Below are 19,725 nucleotides of genomic sequence, written 5' to 3'. Positions count from 1 at the left end.
AATCTCCCTTTCTGCAATTTAAGCCCATTGCTTCTTGTCCTATCCTCAGAGGTTAAGAAAAAAAATTCTTCCTTCTCCTTGTTAACAACCTTTTACATACTTGAAAACTGTTTTCATGTCTTCTCTTTTCCAGACTAAACAAACCCAATTTTTTTCAATCTTCCCTCATAGGTCATGTTTTCTAGACCTTTAATCATTTTCTTGCTCTTCGTAGAATCATAGACTTTAAGGTCAGAAGGGACCATTATGATCATCTAGTGTGACTTCCTGCACAACGCAGGCCACAGAATCTCACCCACTCACTCCTGTATCAAACCCCTAACCTATGTCTGAGCTATTGAAGTCCTCAAATCATGGTTTAAAGGCTTCAAGGTGCTGAAAATCCTCCAGCAAGTGACCCATGCGCCACGCTGCAGAGGAAAGCGAAAACCCCCCAGGGCCTCTGCCAATGTGATCTGGGAAAAATTCCTTTCCAACCCCAAATATGGCAATCAGCTAAACCCTGAGCATGTGGGCAAGACTCACCAGCCAGACACCTAGGAAAGAATTCTCTGTAGAAACTCAGATCCCACCCCATCTAACATCCCATCACAGGCCATTGGGAATATTTACCACTAATAGTCAATACTCTTCTCTGGACTCTCTCCAGTTTGTCCATGTTCTTCCTGAAATGTGGTAACCAGAACTGGACACAATATTCCAGTTGAGGCCAAATCAGAGAGGAGTAGAGCAGAAGAATTATTTCTCATATCTTGCTTACAACACACCTGCTAATACATCCCAGAATGATGTTTGCTTTTTTTGCAACAGCCTTACACTGTTGACTCACATTTAGCTTGTGGTACATTATGACCCCCAGATCCCTTTCCACAGTACTCCTTCCTAGGCAGTCATTTCACATTTTGTACGTGTGCAACTGATTGTTCCTTCTTAAATGGAGTTCTTGGCATTTGCCTTATTGAATTTCATCCTATTTACTTCAGACCATTTCTCCATTTTGTCCAGGTCATTTTGAATTTTATTCCTATCCTCCAAAGCACTTGCAACCCCTCCCAGCTTGGTATCATCTGCAAACTTTATAAGTATACTCTGTATGCCATTATCTAAATCACTGATGAAGATATTGAACAGAACTGGACCCAGAACTGATCCCTGAGGGACCCCACTCATTATGTCCTTCCAGCATGATTGTGAACCACTGATAACTACTCTCTGGAAATGGTTTTCCAACCAGTTTTGTACCCACCTTATAGTAGGTCCATGTAGGTTGCATTTCCCTAGTTTGTTTATGAGAAGGTCACTGCATCAAAGAAAGCTATCAGGTTGGTTTGACATGATATGTTTTTGACAAATCCATGCTGACTGTTACTTATCACCTTATTATCTTCTAGATGTTTGCAAATTGATTGCTTAATTATTTGTTCCATTATCTTTCTGGGTACAGAAGTTAAGCTGACTGGTCTGTAATTTCCTGGGTTGTCCTTATTTCCCTTTTTATAGATGGGCACTATATTTGCCCCTTTCCAGTCTTCTGGAATCTCTCCTGTCTTCCATGACTTCTCAAAGATAATCGCTAATGGCTCAGATATCTCCTCAGTCAACTCCTTGAGTATTCTAGGATGCATTTCATCAGGCCCTGGTAACCTGAAGACATTAATTTGTCCACATAATTTTTAACTTGTTCTTTCCCTATTTTAGCCTCTTCTGTTCCTGCCTCATTTTCACTGACATTCACTACATTAGACATCCAATCACCACCAACCTTCTTGGTGAAAACCAAAACAAAGAAGCCATTAAGCACCTCTGCCATTTTCACATTTTCTGTTATTATCCCCCCCGCCTTCCTTGAGTAGGGGCCTACCTTCTCTTTGGTCTTCCTCTTGCTTCTATGTATTTGTAGAATATTTTCTTGTTACCCTTTATGTCTCTGTCTAATTTGATCTTGGTTTGTGCCTTGCCCTTTCTAATTTTGTCCCTACATACATGTGTTATTTGTTAATATTCATCCTTTGTAATTTGACCTAGGACCTATTTTTGTAGGACTCTTTATTTTTATTTTTATATAATTGAAGATGTCCTGGTTAAGCCAGGGTGGTCTTTTGCCATACTTCCTATCTTTCCTACTCAGTGGGATAGTTTCCTCTTGTGCCCTTCATTCTTTGAAAAACTGCCAACTGTCTTCTATTGTTTTTCCCCTTAGACTTGCTTCCTGGGGGGATGTTACCTACCAACTCCCTGAGTTTGATAAAGTCTGCCTTCTTGAAATCCATTGTCTTTATTTTGCACAAAATACCATATGTGCATGCAAGTCTTTGAGCAGTCATTTTTGTTGTTCAAAATTAAGAATCAAAATAACATTAAAAATTACCTTTGTCAATTATAAATGAATTTATTGCTTGAGAAAAGTGTTAGAATTGGACTCCACTTAAAAGTCATTTTATCCATAGAACAGATACAGATAGGTGCTGGAAATACAAGCTTTGAACAGCCTTGTGAGTGTGTCTTAAATCATTTCCCTTCAGGTAAAGGTTAAGGATGGGAGCTCAGTTCAGTATCTAAGGCTTGCCATCTACAGCTACTAACAAGGATGTAATTTTGTGTAAGTTGTGATACCCACTGAAGTCAATTGGAATTTTATGCAAAAACTGCTAGCAAGATATTGTCCTTAAGGGAAGGGGATGCATGCTTTCAAACTGGTGCATGGGGATTCAGTCATATGACTTCCATTAACTATATGATCAATTACCAGATGATGATGGTATTGCTTATTCCAATAATATTAATAATACTGCAGAAAAGGCAGAAGTGTTCAGTAAATATTTCTGTTCTATAACCTGTGATATAATTTCATTATGTGCTGATAACACTCTTCCCTGTCCGCTAGTATCTGTAGAGCAGTGTTCCCCAATGCGGTGCCCACGGGTGCTAGGGGCATCTTAATGCGCCCACGTCCTGGCCCCCTGGAGAGCACCCGCCGAAATGCCGCCGAATTTCAGCGGCATTTCAGTGGGGACGCCTCTCAATGACGACACTTGTTGCCAACAAGTGAAGTCATCGAGAGGCGTCGCTCCCGAATTTCGGCGGGGACGCCTCTCGATGATGCCACTTGCCGTTGACAAGTGACGTCATCAAGAGGCGTCGCTCCTGAATTTCGGCGGGGACACCTCTCGATGACGTTGCTTGTCGACAGCAAGCAGCGTCATCGAGAGGCGTCGCGGCGGCATTTCGGCGGGTGCTCCACCACCGCAGTGGTCCTTCGGCTGGCGCCCGCCAGACAAAAAAGTTGGGGACCACTGCTGTAGAGGATGTTAAACAGAAGCTACTAAAACTAGACATTTTAAAAATTAGCAGGTCCAAATAACTTGAATTCAAGAGTTTTGAAAGAGCTGGCTGAAGAGCTTGCTGGACTGTTACTGTTGATTTATTTTCAATAAATCTTGGAGCACTGGGGAAGTTTCAGGAGACTGGAAGAAAGCTAATGTTGTGCCAATTTTTCAAAAGTTTAAACAGGATGACACGGGCAATTAAAGGCCTGTCAGCCTGACACTGATCCCTGACAAGATCTTCATTAATGACTGCACTCTCAGCAAGTTTGCAGATGACACTAAACTTGGAGGAGTGGTAGATACGCTGGAGGGTAGGGATAGGATACAGAGGAACCTAGACAAATTAGAGGTCTGGGCCAAAAGAAACCTGATCAGGTTCAACAAGGACAAGTGCAGAGTCCTGCACTTAGGACAGAAGAATCCCATTCACTGTTACAGACTAGGGACCGAATGGCTAGGAAGCAGTTCTGCAGAAAAGGACCTAGGGGTTACAGTGGACGAGAAGCTGGATATGAGTCAACAGTGTGCCCTTGTTGCTAAGAAGGCTAATGGCATTTTGGGCTGTATAAGTAGGGGCATTGCCAGCAGATCGAGGGAAGTGATCATTCCCCTCTATTCGACATTGGTAAGGCCTCATCTGCAGTACTGTGTCCAGTTTTGGGCCCCACACTACAAGAAGGATGTGGAAAAATTGGAAAGAGTCCAGCGGAGGGCAACAAAAATGATTAGGGGGCTGGAGCACATGACTTATTTGGAGAGGCTGAGGGAACTGGGATTGTTTAGTCTGCAGAAGAGAAGAATGAGGGGGGATTTGATAGCTGCTTTGAACTACCCGAAAGAGGGTTCCAAAGAGGATGGATCTAGACTGTTCTCAGTGGAACCCGATGACAGAAGAAGGAGTAATGGTCTCAAGTTGCAGTGGGGGAGGTTTAGGTTGGATATTAGGAAAAACTTTTTTTACTCAGAGAGTGGTGAAACACTGGAATGGGTTACCTAGGGAGGTGGTGGAATCTCCTTCCTTAGAGGTTTTTAAGGTCAGGCTTGACAAAGCCGTGGCTGGGATGACTTAGTTGGGAATTGGTCCTGCTTTGAGCAGGGGGTTGGACTAGATGACCTCCTGAGGGACCTTCCAACCCTGATATTCTTTGATTCTAAGATAATGGACAGGCCAATATGGGACTTACTTAATAAAGACTTAAATTAGGGTAATGTAATTAATGCAAATCAATATGGGTATATAGAAAATCAAACTAAATTGATATCTTTTTTTATGAGATTCCAAGTTTTATTGATAAAGGTATTAACATTTTTATCAATGACCTGGAAGAAAACATATAACCATCATTGATAAAGGTTGCACATGACACAAAGACTGGGGGTATGGTCAATAAAAACAAGGACAAGTCATTCATACAAACTGATCTGGATTGCTTATTAAATTGGGCACAAGCAAAGAATATGTGTTTTAATATGGCTAAATGTAAATGTATACATCTAGAAACAAGAATATAGGCCATAGTTACAGGATGGGGGTCTCTATCCTGGGAAGCAGTTGCTCTGAAAAGGATTTGCGTGTTGTGGTAGATAATCAGCTGAACATGAGTTCCCAGTGTGATGTTGCAGTCAAAAGAGCTAATGCAATCCAGGGATGCACAAACAGGGGAATCACAAATAGGGATAGAGAGGTCATTTTACCGCTATATTTGGGGCACTGGTAGAACCGCTGCTGGAATACTGTGTCCAATTCTGGTGCCCACAATTCTAGAAGGATGTTATTAAATTGAGGAGGGTTCATAGAAGAGTCACAAAAATGATTAAAGAATTAGAAAACATGCCTTAAAATGATTAGGTTCTTTAAGTCTATCTATTTAGCTGGAGCTGCTGGAGCCTTTTCCCGTGGCAGATCTCTTTCCCTGTGGTGAGGGATGGCTCCAGCAGCAAGGAGCTGCTAGAGCCTTTCCCTCTGCCTCCCAGCTGCCAGAGTCTTTCCATATAGTGTGGAAAGGTTCCAGCAGCAGGATACTACACTGCTAAAAATAGCAGTGTGGATTGGGGGGCAGAGCTTGGGTGAGTAGAGAGCCGTGCAAGGTATGTACTTACATCCATACCCATCAGGTGTGTCTTTACTCACCTAAGCCCCATGCTTCACTGTTCACACTGCTGTTTATATTCCTGCTAAGGGGGCTATGAAGGTACCTACACTACAGCCACTGAATGAAGCATGCAGTGTAGACATACCTTAAGAGTACTTAATCACTGTAAGTAGCTTAATCACTGTAAAATGAACAGCTCTGGGTTTGAATCATCATGTATCTTTATAATATCAATTACAGTGTTTACACATGCAGACTCCCTTGTTGATTTTAGAAAGATATGCAACAGTATCTAGCATCTGGGACCATGGAATTGATACTGCTGGATCAGTTGTATGTGGTGTGTTGAGGACAATAGGTAGACTGACACCAAGGACTTCTGATAATGACAAGTTTTGTTAAGTTGATGCCCCAAATAATTCTCACCCCACAAATACCTTGCTGTGGAGATTTTCATAAAGATGGGGAAAATAACCAACATGCCAATTTCATCCCTATTGTAATTCCATTGACATGAGTGGAATTATACTGGGATGAAGTCAGCTCCATATATATATATTCTGTAGTTTGGTTTGGTTTCGATTTGGTGTTTATCAATAAGATGATGATTCTGTGCTGTGAAATTAAAATAAATTCTACATAGTCTAGAAGCCACAGTTCTGGGTATAGTATAAGTACCTGAATAGACTGGAATAGACGTGTTATAGCTATCAGGTTCTAATTTACAGATGACATAAGCATATATCTCCTTCATATTGCATTGTAAGTGTGTCCTATTATGTTTTGATGCATGAATTGTACAGTGACAAATATAGCTGAAGAAGGTTTTATAAGCTATTATGTATTCTTCTAAGATATTTAGACTAGTAAAGCAGCATCAGCATACAAATGTATAATTGGGGGGGGGTTAAGCTAAGGTAATGTTTTATATTTTGGTTTCTTATCTTAAATATATTTGTTATTACAACCACTTTAATATTTAGAATACAAACCATAAATGAGTATCCTATATATGAACATTTTAATGGGGGTGAGGAGTAGCAGAGCTCTAACCATCCAATATAGTGGAATACAGTATGTAGCTAATTGCCCAGTTCAATATACATTCTTTTTCCTAAAGCCTGGGACATTTGTTTTTTTTTAATATTGCAGCTTGGCTGGTGGGAATCTCTTGCATTAGAAGATGATAGTTGCCTCCTTTCTCATAATGTTTGCACAACTTTAGTAACAGGGGTTCTAAGGGAGGAAAAGTGTGTGAGAATGGCCTACTACCATGAACAGACAGGGCCCCAGATGAGAATATATTTCTCTCAAACATTGGCATGGTTCCTGAGTTTCAGCTCTAGCCAATGCATGAGCTTCCCTGGCCAAGAAGAGTGTGTAATTCACCGGCACTTGGTGTAGCACTCCATGTCCCCCCTCTAGTGATAGCTGGACCACAAATCAAGGTGAGTGAGTCTTCTACACCTTTTGCTAACAGGAACACAGGCGCTGGAACAACTTTTATTGTGGGGGTGCTGAGAGCTATTGAACCAAACTATAAACTCTGTGTATAATGGAAACCACTGTAAGTCAGGGTGTGCTACTGCACTCCCAGCACCTCTAGTTCCAACACCTATGAACCGGAGGCTCATGTTTTAAGATTGTGAGGTCCTAGGTTCAACCCTCATTGCCAACGACCCACCTAGAAGGCCTGTATTATAGAGCCATGGGGAATGGCATCTCCTCAGAGTCAATAACAGCTACCCTCAGCCTTTGATACTTATTAGCACAAGAATTAATGGCTACCTGGTGATGCTACAGTTTACTTTTTATATTTCAGTAAAAAGCTGCAGCTGTAGCCTTTAATCCAAGTGAGTCATATAGTCTTTCTGTATCATCCAGAGTGGCATTAGTAAAAAGTGGCCCACAAATACAGATATTTATCTCTCCTATGATGCAACATTACTATGCTAGGGCCTGAGTAATACCGTTGAGGTCTGAGCACAAATGGGAATTGAGGGCGTTCAGCACCTTGCAGTACTGAGCTCTTAGTAAATAACTTGCACAATGTTATCTGAGTTTTGCACAAATAACAAACTCCATGGAGTAAATTCAGTGACATCATAAACATGTATAGGAAATACAGTACACAGATTGCAGAACTTTATGAAATGGTATGCAGCAAGCACAAAGTAATCCACAACTGAGAAAAACGTAATGATGGCTGAAGCATATAGAAACAAAATGTATGTGATTTTTGGTTATCTGCATAAGACAAACTGAGAAAAAATATATTAATCTATACCTCATTGTTGGAAATAAACTGTAGATCAACTGTATTATTTAGGCTTAGGACAGGCATTTTGAAAATAACATGCTATTTTCACAGTAGTTACACCATCTCTCTCATTACATCTCTCTCTACTTCTATAGCCTATTATAGAATCTGGCTAATCTGCACCTTCTTAACTTGGATACTTTGTAATCATCCCCCCAAAATGCCAGTCTTTCAGCAGCCATCAATACAGATTTTAATGGTCAATGCTGTAGTTAGATTGCATGTTACTTTGATGACATTATATTTTCAAAATACAGTATATTTACTAAGTATTAGAGGGGTATTAGTCTGTATCCACAGAAACAACGAAGAGTCTTTAGTTTAAAGACTAACAGATTTATTTGGGCATAAGATTTCGTGGGTAAAAAAAAAACAGTTTTTTTTACCTACGAAAGCTTTTGCCCAAATAAATCTGTTAGTCTTTAAGGTGCCATCGAACTCCTCGTTGTTGTTTTTTGTATATTTACTAGTTTGCTATGCATTTTTGACATAATTAAAAATAAATTGCAGCTAAAGTGAAGTGTGAGGTTTTTTGTTTTTGTTTTTTGTTTTTTGTTTTAATTGTTCACATGGGTCACAAAATTCAGTAATTTACAATGAGGTCACCTAGTCATTCATGCAAATTAGTAAGGATCTAGCTACATAGCTAGAAATTGTTCCCCATGGTTGTTTTGCAGGTGCAGCATATATGAGAACAATAATTACTTGAGACTGTTAATTGTCACAGTAAAACTGTTCTGTACATTTTCTATTTCCATCAAAATATTCTGCTAAAATAAACACAAGCACCCTTCTCCCTCCCTACTCCTAGTTCCTTCCCACCCGCCCCTCCAAGCTATTTAAAAGTTTTTGGAGAAGATTGTGATCTCATTCCTTTTGTTGCCAGTATCTTAGTCTATAAAGATTCCCATTGAAGTTAGTTGGTCTACTCCTGGGACAAGATGCCAGTGAGGGAATCAGAATCTGGCTCTAAATGTATAGATATAAGATATTATGGGTCTGGTTCTATCATTTCTTTGGAGCCAAGCTAGTATAATGGAATGGGGAATCATACGCTATGGGCCCTATTGAAGTTAATTGGAGTTTTCCCACTGACTTCAGCAGATCCAGGATTTCACCCTATATCTATAGAATTACTACTTGAAGAGCATTCATGTTCACATCTGGTTCTTAAGTTTATTACTATATTTTTAAAGAGCACATTTAAGAATTTATAAAGTAGAGATATGAAGTGACACTCAAAGCCAAATGGAGTTTTAAGAGAGAGATCGGAAAGAGCTAAGACACAGGTACTCTGAAGGATATTGTGTTTTGCCTTCTTTGCCTTCCATTCCTGTAACCATAGGCGGCGAGTTATATGGGCCCATGGTGCCCATGCTCCACCAATATTCAGGAATGTTGGCCTGGCTCCACCAATGTTTGGGCTTATATTTTCAGAGCCGTCCCATCCATAGGATGGACTGGGACAACTGCTATGGGCCATGCACTTTGGGAAGCCCCACGCTTCAGGGGGACGTGGGGTCCAGGGTGGACTGGGGGGCTAGTGGGGAACCTGGCACTGGCAGCAGCAAGCGACATGGACCCAGCCTGCTGTGCTCTAATCCGCCCTGCCTGTTCCTGCCCCTGTTCCGCCCTGCCTTTCCCCACTCCACCTCTTCCCCCAAGCCCCTGCCCTGCCTCCTCCCGCCCCTGCTCTGTTCCACCCCTCCCACCAAGCCCCCACCCTGCCTCTTTCCAGATTCTGACTCCTCTCCTGAGTGATGCTGGGAGCTGGCAGGGCAGGGCGGAGCAGGCTGGGACCAGGTCAATCGCTGCTGCCAGTGCCAGGCCACCCACTCACCATGCAGGCCGCCCTGGACCCTGCACCCTCCTGAAGCATAGGGCCCTCGCAAATCACAGGGCCTGGGGCAATTACTCCGGTCCATCCTATGGATGGGATGGCTTAGCTTGGACCACCAAAAATTATACAAACCTGGCGCCCATGCCTGTAACAGCTTTGTGAATATCTCTAAATACTGCTATGTTAATTCAGAAACACTCAGTGAAAGATAACCAGAATTAATCAGCTTCCTCACTAGAGGAAGAGGGTAGCTTTAAATTTAATCTTAATAGGTACACCTCCCCAAGTGTAAAGTCAGTGTTTTATTTGATTTGATTGCCTGCTTCTGCCTGCTGCTTCTGACTTATGGCCTGTTTCTCTTCTCTTTATATTTTTGTCAACAGAAAGCTGACCTTGCAGTTGCACCACTGGCTATTACCTATGTTCGAGAGAAGGTCATCGACTTTTCCAAGCCCTTTATGACTCTCGGAATAAGTATTTTGTACCGCAAGCCCAATGGTACAAACCCGGGCGTCTTCTCCTTCCTGAATCCTCTCTCCCCTGATATCTGGATGTATATTCTGCTGGCTTACTTGGGTGTCAGTTGTGTGCTCTTTGTCATAGCCAGGTAACATCATAACTTTTGTGATTTTTTTTGGCAATTATTATCTTCTTTTTCTTACTAATAATTGTCAAAAGTCACATTTTTTATTACTTTCTTACTCTTATTTTTCACTGTGTGGTGTATAGTGGAATAATTAATTAGGGCTCTCACTGTTGATTAGAATGTAGTACACTGCCGTGCTAAGCCTCCAGCATGCTGTTTATGTCACTAAGCTACCAGAATGCCAGGTGCCACTCCCCTTTTATTTCCAAACTGAAAAACAGTAACAAGCCCTGTGAATTTTTTTTCTTCACTCCCATGTGTTTCTTTTCAGATGATTGTATTGTGTTGGCCTAATATGGTGTGGCATTGAAGGAAAATACCCCAAGTTAAGCACTTAACTGCCCACAGCAAGATCTGTCCCTAGATGTTCAAATTGGGCTCATAGTGCCTTTTAAATATAAAAATTGTTAGCTCACTCAAGGTTCCTTGGCTTTTCGGGAGTAAAACAGCTGAATAATCTATTTAAAATCTTGTAGCAAGTAAATGCACTGAGATAAAATATCTAATTTAAAAAGCCAGTCTGGGATGTATTTGGAGCCATGCTTAGCTGGGCTTGTTAGGAGCAAGGGCCTCAAAGCTGCAATTATGAAATCATAAAGCAGTCCAATACGTATTGCTTTCTTGCTCTTTAATTGCGTTATTGCCCATTTTCTTCAATACAGTGTTTCTCTTCTGTTAATCTTACAGGCACTGATAACAGGTCTGGGAGATGTGCAGACACAGTGACACTGCCTTGCCATTTTTTTCCCATGGGCACCCCATAATTCTGATAGGAATTTTTTTACTATTGTATTTTACTTTTTCATTGTAAAGTAATTGGAATTGACCCCAAAGGCTTGCAGGACTGTAACCTTGCACTCACAGTGTAATTTTGACTCATGCTGTGACTGCAAAAAATTGCAAAGCATTACAAAAAACAGTAAATCCCACTTTCCTTGGATTGTTGCTGTAACATCACTTGCACCCTTTCACAATATTGGCAGTCATTTTAAATCATTTAATGAATTAAAACAGTTTAAAATAGATGACTTTTTAACATCTGATTGCCTAAGTTCACCTTATAATACATTTTTTTCTACAATATCACTTTTAGAAGCATCTTGATAACAAAATTCTCCTCAGCCTCAAAATTTTTGTAATTTTATTCTCCTGTGTATAGTGGGGTCTCCCTATCCTTTTTCCTTATGCTGGAGTTGATGTAAGGGTTCCACATCTTCCTTTGATACTATTTCTTTCCTTTGGTAGAGGTTGTATCATTCCTCTGGCAGATGGAAAGGTAGTAATCCTTGAAGCTACTTACACTTCCAACTCATAAGTAATTCAGCAAGGGCACCCGGGCATAAAGTTATATAGATAACACTCTGAAACACATGCTGCATGTTGTAGTGAAAAACTTCACTTGTGTGCCTTCATTAAATGACTGTTTTAAAGAGCCAAGGACTTACATTGGAAGTTTCTTGAAAATAGAGTAGACTTCTGTGGATTTTTGATCAAGACCATATCTCTATTTCAGAGGTGATCCGATAACAAAGATACTTCTGAAAGCACTGAATTCTATAGTTTAGCAAAAATGCAGAAATGGTTTATTGTGGAACACATGCTGCGTGTATTTACATGTATTTAAAAAAAAACCCTAAACGTTACATTATAAGGAAATTTTTGATCATGGTGCACAGCCTAAACACCAGTCTGAAAATATTCCCTGCTATATATTGTGGGAGACTTTTTCTGACCCTACAGATTATTTGTTCAATTTTTTAGAAACTTTTTTTTTATTATTGTATTCAGTCACCTCATATCACTCACTGAGCTGGGAGGAATGTTTATCATCAAGCAGAAGCACCAAATAGTAAAGGGTTATTGCTGAACTTTTTTTTTCACTTGGTTGTTTTGTTGTTTGGCTCTATAAAATCCTGGTGTACTCAGAAGCATATCTTTCTCATAAAGCAATACAGAAATATAGAATAGAGGGTTGTGTACAGTGAGCAAGTTGTGTAAAATCTGTTTTATTTCCAAATTTACATCAGTCTTCGGAGCTACAGATAAAATTTCAATATTTGTTAACTTGTACAATGAAATATTGATAGTGTATGTAGAAATCCAAGAAGTAGAATTAGAAAGGATTTTTTTTCTCAAAGTAGAAAGCTTTGTTTTAAAACTATGTATGTGCTAGGATTCCCAATCCAGTAATTATAGTTCCTTTATATAGAGAAACAGAGTTAACTTAAATGATGATCTATGGAAGAATACTAAAGATTGTAAAATACAGATTACACAGAAGACAACCTGTTTGTGACAGTAATAATCTACCTGTTGTCATTATAGGGCCAGATATTATAACTGTATCGTAGTGGACTGGGATATTTCCACATGCACTACTAAATGTGCAGTTTCACTGCAACGTATAATGTAGGTGATGCACTGCGTAATGTATGGAATTCAGAAAGTTTTGTACTGTATGCATTCCAGTCATGAGAGGTCATGTAACTTGAAGACTGTATGCCTTTAATGGATAGGTTCCTTTTAGATTCCTGTCTTTAAAAAAAAAGATTTGATGTTGTAGCAACCCACCATAATGAATATTGAACTGCCAGTGTTTCATAATAAGGTATATCTATGTTTGAAGCAGTATAGTACCTGGTATATCTTTTATAGTGAAACATATGTTTTGCAATTACAGCTCATCAGACTATTCATTGGAATTATTTTGGGGGAAGTTCAGAGGTCAGTCTAGATTGTCACGATGGTCCTTTCTGGCTTTGGGATTTATGAATGCGAACCATTTATTTGTCAGATTTGGCCTTTTTTCATTTGTGAATTGTTTCATGAACACAGCAAGATTTCATGAATGTGTTCATTATTCATAAATGTCTTAATAGGTTTATTAAACAATATTAGGTCCTATGTGCCTCTTTGAGTTACTGTATTGGAATTCACTATCTAAATGGTTTAATGGGTCATGTAGAACACATGCAGTGGGTTGAGTTCACTGATTGGATGGCCTAGTTTTATAAACAGGAGGAAACTGAGGAAGACATTGTGGGGGTTGAATGTCTCAGGCAGAGAGTAAAGGGAAAGCATTTTAGTGAAAGCAACACAGTAGCAGATAAGGAGGCCTAAAAATTTTACATCTTTGCCTATCCTATTTTTCACAAGGAAGAGTATTATATTTTGCTGCATTAGGAGAATCCAGATGTAGAGAACTAGGTTATTTACTCCTAGAGTCCAAAAGAGATCAACTAGATTTGCTGGCTATCTAGAAGACTTTTTGCTCTCAATTTTCTCTTATCATAATTATACCAAATAATTGGGGGGGCGGTGCATGCAGGCGTTGTGTTGCATTCTGAATGGAAGGTTAGGTTGGGAAGAATACACAGGCACACCAACACTAATCCTGAAAGCTGACCAGAACTGTTTTCTGTTGGGACTGCAAATCACTTTACAGTAACTTGTCCTAGTATTCCTTATCTTTCCATAGCAGGATTTTCCTTCTCATACTCTTTGAAGCCTGCCTCCCACCTCCACTTTGTTTTGGGTTTCTCTGTCTGTCCAACTGTTAAACCAAGAAAGGGGGAGGAGAACCCTACTTACTTTTGAAGGACTGAGCCATCTCCCCCATGCCTTTACTAGCTCCTGCATCTCAATCCATCTCATACAGAAGTGTGGTACTGCTAGCCTGCCAGATGAAAACCACAATGAGCAACTCTTCCAAATGGTCCCCAGTTTGAAACTCTACCCTCCATTTTTAACTTTTGTTTTGAATAAAACACCCACTTTGCTACTTTTGTGAACTGGAAGCCCACCTGGCATTCTGCCCTCTGGTGGCAATTGTAATAGATTTGTAACTGTATCCAGCTATGGGATTCTTCATTTGGCACAACTGACAGCCCATTGGATTCTATTCCTAATATATTCTCTTCTTTGCCATTATGCTTGTGTTTTACCTTTTTGGGTTCTCAGCGGAAAGGTGATCAGTATGAATTGGAAGTTACAAAGAAAGTTACTTTACTTATATGCACTCCTCTTTGGAGTTTCACTATGTACACAAACCCTATCCTCATCGACAGAATAAATTGTGTCTTCTCAATATGACTAGTGATTCTCTAGACAGTGTCCTGGCAAGATATATGTCTCTTGGGTCCAAAACTGTTCAGAGCTTTCCATTTCTAATAAGTTTTCTTTCCTGCTGCTGACTTCCTATTGTTTTCCACTGCAATCTCATAAGCTTTCTTCATCCATTCTTCCTATTAGTCTTTGAAGATGAAATAGTTGTTACCTTCTTTGTTCTCTATGAAATCTTAAAAGTTATTTGGGTAACCCTGGAGATTGCCAATACTGCAAGGAATATGAAGAATAACCAGTTTCATGCTTGGGATTGTTATAAACATGTACTAATTTATTTAAATAGTTCTTCCAATTTGATTCTTGTTCTTCAGTTTATGTTGGTGACATTGTTAATAGTGTTCTGTTGAATTGTTCAGCTAGGTTTCATTCCACAGGGTAAGCTGTGACATGGGAGTTTCATAGCCCACAACAAGCACAAAGTCCCTCAAATAATTGATTTTCAAGTTCCATGACCTGGTTTTAATTCATCTCTTCAGGAAATCCAAAGTGAAGGCTAAAATCTCTGAATATTTTATCAGCAGCTTTAGTGCTTGATTTGTTGGTGGTTGGGAAGATCTTTGCAAATTTAGTGAAGTGCCTTATTATCACTAATATGTTTTCAAAGCATCACATGTTAAGTTCTACTCATAGATGGTTATGGTTACATGGCTAGCTGCAACTGTGACTCCTTCTCTGGCCACTCTGAGTTCAGACCATTCAGGTCTTGTGCCATTACTTCCCTAGGGTAGAATCACATAATTTCCCCATTCCTAGACAGAGACATGGGCTGTTGTACCCTGTAAATCAACTGTGCTTATCCTACCGATCACTGGTTTTGGTATTTGCTCTTCTTCCCTTTGGCAGCTTGTGATCAGTGGTTAATACAGTGACCAGGCAGCCTTCTCAAACAAAAATGTTGTTTAGTCCTAACAATAGGAAGAAAGCATAACAAAGGAGAAAAAGAGATTTAAAACAATGAAATTTCTACACATCTATCTTACCTAAGCTCTTCTGCCCTTAGGGAGCTTAGAAAGACCTAAATTCTTCAGAGGCCCTGCCAGGGGTCTGTCCCTCCAAGCAGTTTCCTAACAAACTCTCTCTCCTCAGTGAGAGAAAGAAAGAGAGAGAGAGAATCCATTTAAATCTCAGTCTTCTTTCTTCCTGTGTCTTTTGGCTATGTGAGTCCAAAACCAGTGTGGTGAGCTTCACAGGAGAGTTGAGTCAATCTCCTCCAGCCAATTGTCCTCCCATAGTCTTGTAAAACAGTCCATTAAGAGTTGGTTGAGGGCTGTCTTATACTGAGTCCTTGTCTTGTTTCCTGCTTGTTTGTTCCAGCAGGCTACTATTAAGCTAAACTGGTGCAGTCATGCAGTGAATATCCCAATAACCACATCACATACTGTGCTGATACCTTATTACAGATCAGCTTCATGTCCTTCGCATAGGATTCCTTTGCATTAATTTAATACAAATAAGATGGAAGCGCAGCGGTGGTGGTAAATTGCTGTGAGGGGCCTTTTTTTTCTGAATGTTAGGTCTTTTCTAATTTACACCCTGAAAAAAACTCATTGCTTCTATAAGCTGTGTCTGTTCATGGCCAGTAGAATCTCTCTACAGCTATTTTTTTCATCTAAAGTGGTAAAATAATGGCTTATGTAGTTCAGATAACACAAATAGTTTCCTGGGTGCTACAGGAGTTCTTTCTTATTTTCTCATTCTCTTATCAAGAGTCTTGCCATCTCTGCTGTACTGATCTGTTGATTTTTGCCCTTGACCTTGGGGTGGGGTTCTTAACCTGTTTCTTTTAAACTGCTCTTGGCTAATGGAAGATTAATAATAATATGCTGGAGTGAGAGATATCTGTTGCATCGCAGGCGTATATGAACAAAGCTCTTCAGTCAGTTTGATTGGCAGCAAAAGTCATTTATTTCTCTCCAGCATACATCTTTATACTCTTGAAGCAGGCAAGCAAGCAGTTGCTAATTGGTTAACAAAATTAACACAGCCGGAGCTGTGACTTCATAGAACTAGCCAAGGCCAACTTCTCAAAACAAAGCTCAAAGCCTAATTAACCCATCCTAAAAACCTAAACATCTTAGCTTCCCACACTACCAACTGCCAAGCTAGCAAAATATTCCCAACACCTCCCCCCTCTACCCAAAATCAAAAAGGAGGGAAAGAAAAAAGGAATAAAAACATAAGCAAAACATTTCCAACTTATTACAGCATAACACCACAATCTATCACAAGCCAAAATTAAAACTTTATAAAACCAACCTATATAACCATGCAATTCTTAACATAACCCCAACAACACCAAACAAAAACAAAGCACAACAAATAAATGGTGTAAATTCTACAGGATTCCCCCCTTCTCTATAGCACACCAACTTGTGGCAAACTTCTATTACCAAATCATCCCTCAGATGTCAGGCGATCAAACTGACACTGAGGGAGGGGGGGTCCTAGAAAAAACACAACATAAACCACATAAAACGCAAAAGACAATTCTGGCCAGAAAGACAAACAAACAAACACCACAAAACAAAACATAAAACACATAACATAAATTTAACTCTATAAATAAATGCATGGTACATAAAATGCTATGCAGCTAACACCAATTTTCTTAATATCTAAAAAACAAAACAAAACTACCCCTACTGGGCAAGCAATCATTACATACAATATACAAATACCCTTAATACCATCAGGCAAAAAAAGAAAAATTACATCATCAAGTAAATCATTTACAGGAATACAATTGCATCTTGGCTTACTTCTAAATTCAAAGCTATTAACAGCTTAAAAAATTTTTTACTTTTAACTTCTACTTTTAAACACAAACAAAAAACATCACCACTTATATGCCCTTAAGCCTAATACAATTTCAATTACATAGCACTATATACATTCTTCAGCTAATACAACAAAATTATTTATAACCAAACAATTACAAACTAATAACTTTACCTAAATTTATTTACAAACATTTCAAAAACACCAAAACTTTACTCTTTAGCAACTTTGCAAAATTCAACTGCTGTTCCCTCTAGCAATCACAGAGTTAACTTTTACTCTGCCTAACATTACTCGCTTGTAGTTAATTACCTTCTCTATCAACTACACCCTCAAGGTTATCAACCAGTTTTCCAAGCTTCTTGTCTGTTGCCCGCCGCCTGGGCCCGATCCTTTTTTCCTCTTCAAGTTCTCTATCTATCGCGTGCCTGCCTGGGCCCGATCCAAAGCACTTTACATAAAGGTATTTTGGGTCACATAAATTCAAAGCCATTCTCCCAAATTACCTAAATTTATGCCTAAATAACACCATAAACTCCCCCCCCCCTTTGAGAATACTCAACAAACCTTTTGGCTGAGTTTTCTCAAACTTTAAAAACAAAAAACAATTAGGCTCTAAAAAACAGGGGTTAGTAATGGGGGGGGGGGTAATATCATTTACAATCCAATTAGGGAGGGCAATACATGCTAAAAAAAATTCCACAACACAGGGCGCAGCCTGTAAAATAAACCCCAAAATCCAATCAATACCACAGTTTTTAGCAGGAGTCCAAAAATTTTTCCTGCCAGTGTGCAATTCTTTGCTTCTTTACCAGGGTCAGTTCTCAATGCCCTTTTAGTCAGGAATTTCTAGACATTGGCAATATCAATGATGTGAGTGTTTTTTCTTCTGTTCCACCACCATCGTGGTTCAAGTTCTATGGGGGAAATTATCAGGACATCATCCTATACATTCAGGCAAAGCAAAAATTATTTCAATCAATTAAATCAATCAGGGAGGATCAAACAAACGGGATCCTGGCACAGCTAACAAGCAGTTGTTCTCCAGGGGCTCAGGGTGTGTACATCTTGTTGCTTTCTCAGCCATTCCATCCACCATTGCAGCAGTCATCTCTAATACTGACACTGTTGCAGTTTCTTCAGTCCTACTGTTTGCAGCCTCAAATCCTGAATGAGCAGTGGTAATATCTTGGACTAGTTCAGGAAATAGTTTTCCAGGCACTGCTTCTAAAGGCTTTAAAGTTTCAGCTGAGGTTTCCATAGATGTTACAGTTTCTGCAATGATTTGTCCTTCAATTGCTGCAGCTGTAACAGGCACAAATGTTTTTTGAGCCCCAGAGCTTTCAGTACTAAAAATGGGTGAGCCAGTATCTGCCAGCTGCACAGCTAAATTCTCTTGCTCCTCTTCGTCTCCCTTTCCACACACAGGCAGTTCTTGAGGACACATGTCGCTCTGTAGAGGGGCCCCATTTACAACTGCCCCTGGGCATTCTGATACTAGGTTAGATGGCGCATCTCCTACATCATTCTGCATGGGGGCCTCAGCTGCAACCGCTCCAGTGGGCGCTGATTCCAAGGTAAACACAGTATCTTCTACCTCTGTCGTCCCAGGTGCCTCAGTTACCCCACTCTGCATTGCATCCCCAATAAAAGCTTCCTGAGTGATCTGCTGCCCATCGGATCCCTGAAGCCGAACAGTTCGGATGGGCTTACGCGAAGTAATGTCCATAGCAAAGGCAATTTGGGGAGGGCCGGTGGATCCAAACCCTCGAGATCCGCGGTCAATCAAAGTTGATCTGGGCACACATCCCTTGAAAGGTATTAACTGAGCAAGACGTGTACCAGCAGTTATAGTCACAGGGGGACAAAGGGCACGTACCATTATCCCAATATTCCCCGTATAATCGGCATCAATAAGGCCAGGCAAAACAAAAATACCTTGTTTTGATGTTGACGAGCGGCCAATCAAAAGGGCACTCAGGCCAAATCCTAATGGACCATCGGTGTTGGAAGGAAGAACTTGAACCTCGTCAGTCTCTAAAACTACATCTGTCGCTGTGGCCAAATCCACTCCGGCACTGCCACGGGTTGCTCCGGTGAGGTGTTCCAGGCAGCCAGGTTGGCGGGTGGAGGCACTTGTGTCGTCGCGCTCCTCCGAGGGGCGCTCCGTGATCCGTTTCCCGGCAGCGGTGTTCCATCCTTCTTGTAACGCGCCCAACAGTCGGCGGTGCGATGTCCAAACTTATCACATCGTGTGCAAGCGCCAGTTGCAGCTTCAGGTAACACATCAGAGGCCCGCTGTTCATTTTGCATAGGGCAGTCCCGCCGGAAATGCCCGGGTTTTCCGCAACCAAAACAGGGGCCGGCTGGCCGGGTAGGTTTTCTAGCCCCCCGCTGTCGCCCGAGCAGGGGTTGTAACGCCACGGCCAGTGCAGAGGCCTGTGCCTTAGCATGAATTGCTGCCTTATCCGTCTCCTCAAGCATAGCGGCCCTACCACATGCCTCAATCATTTCCATCAGGTCGCAGTCTTGGGCAAGGTGGCTAATATACGGCGGCAAGTGGGATTTGCATTCTGGGTTGCAAGATCAAGTCCAAC

At 40.6% G+C, this 19,725-nt stretch overlaps 1 protein-coding gene across 5 annotated transcripts in view; it reads left to right on the top strand.

The window, feature by feature from the left end:
* Positions 1–19,725, top strand: part of GRIK2 (glutamate ionotropic receptor kainate type subunit 2) — a 591,552-nt gene that overhangs the window by 384,413 nt on the left and 187,414 nt on the right. For 3 of the 5 annotated variants that reach the window (XR_005596176.1, XM_039530285.1, XM_039530287.1), the window contains exon 13: positions 9,963–10,186. Coding sequence is in view for 4 of the 5 variants with exons in the window: in XM_039530285.1 (XP_039386219.1) it covers positions 9,963–10,186 (224 nt within the window). In the remaining variant the exon portion in view is untranslated. Of the gene's footprint in view, positions 1–9,962; positions 10,187–10,912; positions 11,313–12,550; positions 12,635–19,725 lie in introns of those variants that run through there. The other 2 variants (XM_039530290.1, XM_039530286.1) reach the window with 2 other exon arrangements.

The sequence above is a fragment of the Mauremys reevesii genome, linkage group 3 (genome assembly GCF_016161935.1).
Source record: "Mauremys reevesii isolate NIE-2019 linkage group 3, ASM1616193v1, whole genome shotgun sequence".
Taxonomy (NCBI): domain Eukaryota; kingdom Metazoa; phylum Chordata; order Testudines; family Geoemydidae; genus Mauremys; species Mauremys reevesii.
This window is presented reverse-complemented; position numbering and strand designations above follow the sequence as displayed.